At 35.4% G+C, this 8,807-nt stretch overlaps 1 protein-coding gene across 1 annotated transcript; it reads left to right on the plus strand.

Annotated features, from left to right (window-relative positions):
• The first annotated feature begins 119 nt into the window (after positions 1 to 119).
• On the plus strand, positions 120 to 1,432 carry LOC125662222 (coiled-coil domain-containing glutamate-rich protein 1-like). Its single transcript, XM_056140191.1, has 2 exons — positions 120 to 350; positions 659 to 1,432. The coding sequence occupies exons 1-2, from the start codon at positions 231 to 233 to the stop codon at positions 827 to 829; spliced, it is 291 nt and encodes a 96-aa protein (XP_055996166.1). The 5' UTR covers positions 120 to 230; the 3' UTR covers positions 830 to 1,432.
• The last annotated feature ends 7,375 nt before the right edge of the window (positions 1,433 to 8,807 follow it).

The following is an 8,807-nucleotide window of genomic DNA, read 5'->3' on the forward strand; positions in this document are numbered from 1 at the left end:
TACATAGAGTAAAGGAGGATCAGGAGGAGACAGTTTTGCAAGATGATCAGGAGATGGTACAGGTATACCCCTACATTCAAACAGTTGCCTATAAACAGGTACCGACATATAGGTACCCACATGGAGGTACTTACATATAGGTACCTAAAACAGGTACCCACATACAGGTACCGAACTATTAGTACCTACATACAGATACCCGTCTTCAATAACCATTAAAATTATTTCATATGCTGCAGGACGATCAAGCAGAAGAGGGGGAGATGAGAGTAGAGAAGGAGCGGGAGGATGAGGAAGAGCATTCCGGGAGGATAAAGGAGCCTTTGGAGCAGGAGGGGGAGGAAACAACGGTAAATATTAAGGATACCATGTTCTCCTTAAATGCTCTCTGAAACACTTTGATGAATATCTCATATATGTGTAGTAATGTAAGAGGATACGTATACTGCCTAAATAGCTTTTCTGGTGCTGTGGTAGACTGTCTCTCCTGATCACGCTAGTTGAGCAACTGTGAGTGTTACAGAATGGTGGCAGCGGTTGTATGAAAATCAAGTCAATAATTTTAAAAAAAAAATGGTGACAACGTTGGGACTCTGGTGTGTGGCTGGAGGCCTCCTAACCCTTACCATATATTCTAAAACATAGTAGGTTATTTCAGATTGAAGATCAGGAGGTGGAGAATAAGGAAGGGGAGGAAGAAATCCCGGAAGAATGGGCCATAGCCATAGAGGAGGCCGAGTGGGATTATGATCCAGATTACGTGGAAGATAATAAGGAGGAGGTAGAGGAGGAAGAAAAGGAGAAGGAACCAGTAAATATGTACATATGAACAAATAACCTAAATCCTACCCAGACAGAATATTAGGGCCTATTTCAGATTTCGAAAACTAAACCTGGCACTTCTTTCGAGGATGACGGTGAGGAGGCGGAAGAAGATAGAGAGGAGGAGGACGATCAGGTATATACCTATATCATAACCCGAAAGTGTAGTGGCTATTAAGGCTAAACATTACTCATAAAAATTGAATTTATCACCTAATTCGAATTCGAATGGGCATGTTTCAGTTGATGAACGTGGCAAAACGCCCTAAGAAGACATTAGATACTTAATTCTACTTTCCATAAACACACATACAGGTACTCACTGAGACGTACCCACACAAAAGGTACTCACTTACAGGGCCCCACATACATGCACCCATATACTTGTACCCACATACAAATGTCCACATACAGGTACCCACATACAAGTACCCACGTACATGTAAGGTGAAGATAACGAACAGTGATCAATCTCATAACTCCTACAAGCAATACAAAATAGATAGTTGGGTAAACACGGACCCCTGGACACACCAGAGGTGGGATGTAAACAAATACAGCTACTCACATACCCACAAATAGGTACACACATGCATGTACCAACATACATGTACTTACATACAGGTACCCACATACAAGTACTTATGTACATGATCTTTGCAATGCATACACTGTTTGATGTCTGCACTATTCAAAGTGGTTGATTTTAACAACGTAATAATCCATATTTCAGTGCCACAGTTCGCTACTCCAAGAAAGGAAAAGGGTCCTTCTTGGATGATCAGTAAGATTTCCAATTACATCAAATCTGCAAATCTGGTTTTGTACATCCTACTGCAGATTACTTCACCTGTAGTTTTTTATATTAAGGTGAACCCATGAAGGCCTTTTATGACTGGCAGAGTTCCTTTGAGAAGAACAGGCCAGAGAAGGATGCAAGGCAGCATTGCCAGCAGGTGCACAAGGCTGCACAGGTTCTGAACGACCCTACGTCATTCCTGGCTCTGACCAACCTGCAGGAAATCCGGGAGAGGTGGCTAGAGGATTCCCGGGGGATTTGGCTCCGGGCACCATAAGGAACGATCCGCTCCGGGTTTTATGGAGAGAGAGAGAGAGAGAGAGAGAGAGAGTACGAGTACCTATTTTACATTTTGAAGCATGTCTTGAATAGACGATACCTATTTTTGTAATCAACTCCTCTTACAACATTTATTTGACATCCTTCATACCTTTTACAGCTGTTATGAAAGCATTGTAGATGTACATGTGTCTTTTTGGAAGTGATAAGACATTCTTTGAAATATTTGCATGTGCATGATGTAGTTGAACTTCATCATTTCTTAAGCATGGTACTTACTATTTGTAACCAACTCCTCTCACAGCTTTTACTTACATTGTTCAGACCCTGTACATTATTGATGTTATAAAATATTGACGATATACATGTGACATTTTAAAAATGCTACTGTTTTTTTTTTTTTTTTTGGTTATTTTTTATTTTTTAGAAATTCTACATTTAATATGTAATTTTCCAGTATGTTTTCTACTGCTGTTGAACATATTTTAAAGCTACCCGGTCATTTCTGTTCTTGAATCAACTTTTTAAATTTGTATTTTTGAATATGGTAAAAATTACTTGCTATGTCATTGTTTTTTAAATTAAATTAATTGAATTGTTATTGTGTTTTTGTAACTACAGTTTATGTAGGATCCCTTAATTTCGAGCAGACAGTGCCGGAAATGTGCCACAAAGTTGCGGCAAACTGTGTTTCGTAAAAAAAATAATAACAAATCCATCAACATATAGATTCCATTTGCAAGATATGACCAGATTTTAAGTCGAAGCAGGCTACTGACAAACAAGTTAGAAGCAGGCTACTGACAGAGAAGTTAATGTTGCAGGGTATGAGTTTACATTTCCTCTCCTTTCGTAACAGTATGGCAGCCCATGAACGAACTGCATTTTCTCCAATTCAGAAATGATGAGCACTTTACTTTTTTATTTAAGCAGAATTGAGACTGAAAACATTAAAGTAGTCTTTATTCGCATTAGTCGCAACAGATACTTTGTTGAAAAAGATAACTATGACTAAAAGAATGTAAAAAAAAAATTTAATTGTAAAATTTTACACATAGTCAAAATGGTCTAACCCTAGGGTTAGCATTTAGAGTAGCGATACCCACATATAGGTACCCACATAGAAGTTCCTACAAACAGGTACCCACATAGAGGTACCCACATATAGGTAGCTATATACAAGTACTCACATACAGGCATCTACACACAGGTACCCACATAGAGGTACCTACAAACAGGTACCCACATAGAAGTACCCACATACAGGTACCCAGATATAGGTAGCTATATACAAGTACCTACATACAGGTACCCATAAACAAGTACCCACATATAGGTATCCAGATAAAGTTTTATACAAACAAGTACCCAGATACAGGTAGCCACATACAGGTATCCAGATATAGGCAGGTGTATACAGGTACCCACATACAGGTACTCACATACTGGTACCCAGATATAGGTAACTATATTCAGGTACTCACATACAGGTACCCAGATATATAGGTACCTACATACAGGTACCTACATACATGTTCTAGTCTATGCTCTCTTGTAAGGAGACAAGACCTAATTTCTTTTAAATTTGTGATCAGTACCTTTATTAAAGATATATTTTCAAAAAAGTTTCATTGCAACTCTCTTCAAAAATATGAGAGCGAAAAAGGGAGCCTTAAATGACAATTCATCCTAAATCTCTGTTATGAGTATTTTTTCTCATATTTTCCACGGGTAACCATTGCGAACAGTGAATTATTCTTTATGCATGCGCATTTGTTGCAACAGGTAGTTTGTCGAAAAAAGAAATCGCGACTGCTTGCACTACCATCTTGGGCAAATGCAAATAAAGAATAATTCATTGTTCGCAATGGTTAGTAAAAAAAAAAAATGAAAAAGAAAAATGCTTAAAACAGATTAGGAAAAATCGTTATTTTACGCTCCCTTTTTCGCTCTCATAAATTTACGAAGCGGTCTACTTTGTCGAAAAAACAAATTGCGACTGGATGAGAGGCGATTTTAAATGCTGCGGAAACATAATCGCTCTAATTTTTGTCGAAAGTGTATCGCAAAAGAATCAGTTTATCTTGCTATACTGAGTCAATATTCACCTTAAACACACACAAGAACTGCATTCCCTGCAAAAAAAATCTATATTTGCAAAACGTTCTAACCCCGGGGTTAGACATAACACTTTTGGGGACTTTTCTCATTTCTAATGTCAAGGATTGATTTACGAGTAAATTCTTCCGGAAACCTGATAATACCATTCAAAATACTTAAAAGAACACATGTATACCAACAACAACAAAAACCCGCAAGGCTTGGCTTTTTCAATGTGTTAAATGGGGTTGTAATTTTTCTATTCTGCAATATGAACACAAGTGACATATGCAACAATGAGAGAGAGAGAGAGAGAGAGAGAGAGAGAGAGAGTAGCTATATCAAAAGGATGTTTAAATTGAATGAAAAGTTCCATCCATTCCAGGCTGTATCAAATTTTGGGGGTTTTTTTCACCATTTTTAGAGAAGATGTATTTCAAGGTCTCATAATTCTTTTTCAAATGAGATATCGCTAACTACTATATATGTTTAATGTCTTTTCTGTATACCTCATTGTATATATGTACTACTTTAACAACAAATGTGTTTTGAATATAATTGTTTGAATCAAGAAATCCTAGTAAAAAAAATTCTTTTTGTAATAGATAACTGAAGATTTGTATTTTCTTCAACATATGTTTCCAAAGTATCTAAAAAGGATTGAACATTTACACATTCCCAGAAGAGGTGTTCCAATGTTTCTTCTTCCAATTTACAAAATGTACAGCTTTTTATATCCTTCCTCTTAATTTTATGCATTAAAGTGTTTGTAGCCAAAATTATATTAATAAGTCTTTATTAGAATCATTGAAATTTTGAATTTTTTGTTAACTTAAATGGTTACTTATAAATAGTTCTCCATTCACTTTCTTCAACTCCAAATAGAGTGTTCCATTTTGTTTTACAGATTGGTTCAGAGTGTTATTGTTCAATATATCATAAATATGTTTCGATTTCTTACAACATGACAATTTATAGATATTAGGTAACCAAATAAGGTTACCAAATAAGCCTTTATTCGCATTGTTCCCACGTAATAGTTTGTCAAAAAAATAAGTTGTGACTGAAATAAAGACGATTAATGGATTTTCACATGATGCACAGGCATAATCGCCTTAATTTTTGTCAAAGGTGTATCATAATTTTTTCCCCATCAGATATTAGTTTATTTAGATATATTGAGACAATATCCACCTTAATCACACACAAAAACTGCACATCCTCTAAGAAAAATCCAAATTAGTGTTCTTATTGGGACTGCCATTTTCAGCTCAAGTTCTTGTTTACAGGAGAGCACAGCTTGTATGCACATACACAGGAAGAATGTTCATTCAGATTTAGAATCAGTACATTGAATTAATACAAATTATCTAAGAATTTACATTTTGTCTCCTTTCGTAACAGTATGGCAGCCCATGAACGAACTGCATTTTCTCCAATTCAGAAATGACGAGCACTTTACTTTTTATTTGTGTAGAATTGAGACCAAAAACATTAAATTAATCTTTATTCACATCAGTCACAACAGGTAGTTTGTTGAAAAATCAGATTGCGACTGAAATTAAGCCGATTAAGGGTTTTCGACATGATGCAGAGACATAATCGCCTTAATTTTTGTCGAAGGTGTATCATAATTTTTTTCCCCCTCAGATGTTAGTTTATTTAGATATATTGAGACAATTTCCACCTTAATCACCCACAAAAACTGCACATCCTTTAAGAAAAATCCAAATTAGTGTTCTTATTGGGACTGCCATTTTCAGCTCAAGTTCTTGTTTACAGGAGAGCACAGCTTGTATGCACATACACAGGAAGAATGTTCATTCAGATTTAGAATCAGTACATTGAATTAATACAAATTCTCTAAGAATTTACATTTGGTCTCCTTTCATAACAGTATGGCAGCCCATGAATGAACTGCATTTTCTCCAATTCAGAAATGACGAGCACTTTACTTTTTATTTGTGTAGAATTGAGACCGAAAACATTAAATTAGTCTTTATTCGCATCAGTCACAACAGGTAGTTTGTTGAAAAATCAGATTGCGACTGAAATAAAGCCGAATAAGGGTTTTCGACATGATGCAGAGACATAATTGTCTTAATTTTTGTCGAAGGTGTATCAAAAAATTTCTCCCCCTCAGATATTAGTGTATTTAGATATATTGAGACAATTTCCACCTTAATCACCCACAAGAACTGCACTTCCTCTAAAAAAAAATCCAAATTAGTGTTCTTACTGGGACTGCCATTTTCAGCTCAAGTTCTTGTTTACAGGAGAGCACAGCTTGTATGCACATACACAGGAAGAATGTTCATTCAGATTTAGAATCAGTACATTGAATTAATACAAATTATCTAAGAATTTACATTTTGTCTCCTTTCGTAACAGTATGGCAGCCCATGAACGAACTGCATTTTCTCCAATTCAGAAATGACGAACACTTTACTTTTTATTTGTGTAGAACTGAGACCGAAAACATTAAATTAGTCTTTATTCGCATCAGTCACAACAGGTAGTTTGTTGAAAAATCATATTGCGAATGAAATATAGTCGATTAAGTGTTTTCGACATGATGCAGAGACATAATCGCCTTAATTTTTGTCGAAGGTGTATCATAATTTTTTTCCCCCTCAGATATTAGATTATTTAGATATATTGAGACAATTCCCACCTTAATCACCCACAAAAACTGCACATCCTCTAAGAAAAATCCAAATTAGTGTTCTTATTGGGACTGCCATTTTCAGCTCAAGTTCTTGTTTACAGGAGAGCACAGCTTGTATGCACATACACAGGAAGAATGTTCATTCAGATTTAGAATCAGTACATTGAATTAATACAAATTCTCTAAGAATTTACATTTGGTCTCCTTTCGTAACAGTATGGCAGCCCATGAACGAACTGCATTTTCTCCAATTCAGAAATGACGAGCACTTTACATTTTATTTGTGTAGAACTGAGACCGAAAACATTAAATTAGTCTTTATTCGCATCAGTCACAACAGGTAGTTTGTTGAAAAATCATATTGCGAATGAAATATAGTCGATTAAGTGTTTTCGACATGATGCAGAGACATAATCGCCTTAATTTTTGTCGAAGGTGTATCATAATTTTTTTTCCCCTCAGATATTAGATTATTTAGATATATTGAGACAATTCCCACCTTAATCACCCACAAAAACTGCACATCCTCTAAGAAAAATCCAAATTAGTGTTCTTATTGGGACTGCCATTTTCAGCTCAAGTTCTTGTTTACAGGAGAGCACAGCTTGTATGCACATACACAGGAAGAATGTTCATTCAGATTTAGAATCAGTACATTGAATTAATACAAATTCTCTAAGAATTTACATTTGGTCTCCTTTCATAACAGTATGGCAGCCCATGAATGAACTGCATTTTCTCCAATTCAGAAATGACAAGCACTTTACTTTTTATTTGTGTAGAATTGAGACCGAAAACATTAAATTAGTCTTTATTCGCATCAGTCACAACAGGTAGTTTGTTGAAAAATCAGATTGCGACTGAAATAAAGCCGAATAAGGGTTTTCGACATGATGCAGAGACATAATTGTCTTAATTTTTGTTGAAGGTGTATCAAAAAATTTCTCCCCCTCAGATATTAGTGTATTTAGATATATTGAGACAATTTCCACCTTAATCACCCACAAGAACTGCACTTCCTCTAAAAAAAAAATCCAAATTAGTGTTCTTATTGGGACTGCCATTTTCAGCTCAAGTTCTTGTTTACAGGAGAGCACAGCTTGTATGCACATACACAGGAAGAATGTTCATTCAGATTTAGAATCAGTACATTGAATTAATACAAATTATCTAAGAATTTACATTTGGTCTCCTTTCGTAACAGTATGGGAGCCCATGAACGAACTGCATTTTCTCCAATTCAGAAATGACGAACACTTTACTTTTTATTTGTGTAGAATTGAGACCGAAAACATTAAATTAGTCTTTATTCGCATCAGTCACAACAGGTAGTTTGTTGAAAAATCATATTGCGAATGAAATATAGTCGATTAAGTGTTTTCGACATGATGCAGAGACATAATCGCCTTAATTTTTGTCGAAGGTGTATCATAATTTTTTTTCCCCTCAGATATTAGATTATTTAGATATATTGAGACAATTCCCACCTTAATCACCCACAAAAACTGCACATCCTCTAAGAAAAATCCAAATTAGTGTTCTTATTGGGACTGCCATTTTCAGCTCAAGTTCTTGTTTACAGGAGAGCACAGCTTGTATGCACATACACAGGAAGAATGTTCATTCAGATTTAGAATCAGTACATTGAATTAATACAAATTCTCTAAGAATTTACATTTGGTCTCCTTTCATAACAGTATGGCAGCCCATGAATGAACTGCATTTTCTCCAATTCAGAAATGACGAGCACTTTACTTTTTATTTGTGTAGAATTGAGACCGAAAACATTAAATTAGTCTTTATTCGCATCAGTCACAACAGGTAGTTTGTTGAAAAATCAGATTGCGACTGAAATAAAGCCGAATAAGGGTTTTCGACATGATGCAGAGACATAATTGTCTTAATTTTTGTCGAAGGTGTATCAAAAAATTTCTCCCCCTCAGATATTAGTGTATTTAGATATATTGAGACAATTTCCACCTTATATCACCCACAAGAACTGCACTTCCTCTAAAAAAAATCCAAATTAGTGTTCTTATTGGGACTGCCATTTTCAGCTCAAGTTCTTGTTTACAGGAGAGCACAGCTTGTATGCACATACACAGGAAGAATGTTCATTCAGATTTAGAATCAGTACAT

The sequence above is a fragment of the Ostrea edulis genome, chromosome 6, assembly GCF_947568905.1.
Source record: "Ostrea edulis chromosome 6, xbOstEdul1.1, whole genome shotgun sequence".
In the NCBI taxonomy this organism is placed as follows: domain Eukaryota; kingdom Metazoa; phylum Mollusca; class Bivalvia; order Ostreida; family Ostreidae; genus Ostrea; species Ostrea edulis.

What these genes read in the sequence shown, in the direction of transcription:
- LOC125662222 (XM_056140191.1), top strand. Translation starts at nt 231, where the DNA reads ATGCTGCAGGACGATCAAGCAGAAGAGGGGGAGATGAGAGTAGAGAAG. An exon ending in AGGAGGGGGAGGAAACAACG is followed by an intron (nt 351 to 658) that starts GTAAATATTAAG and finishes AGGTTATTTCAG; the next exon opens with ATTGAAGATCAGGAGGTGGA.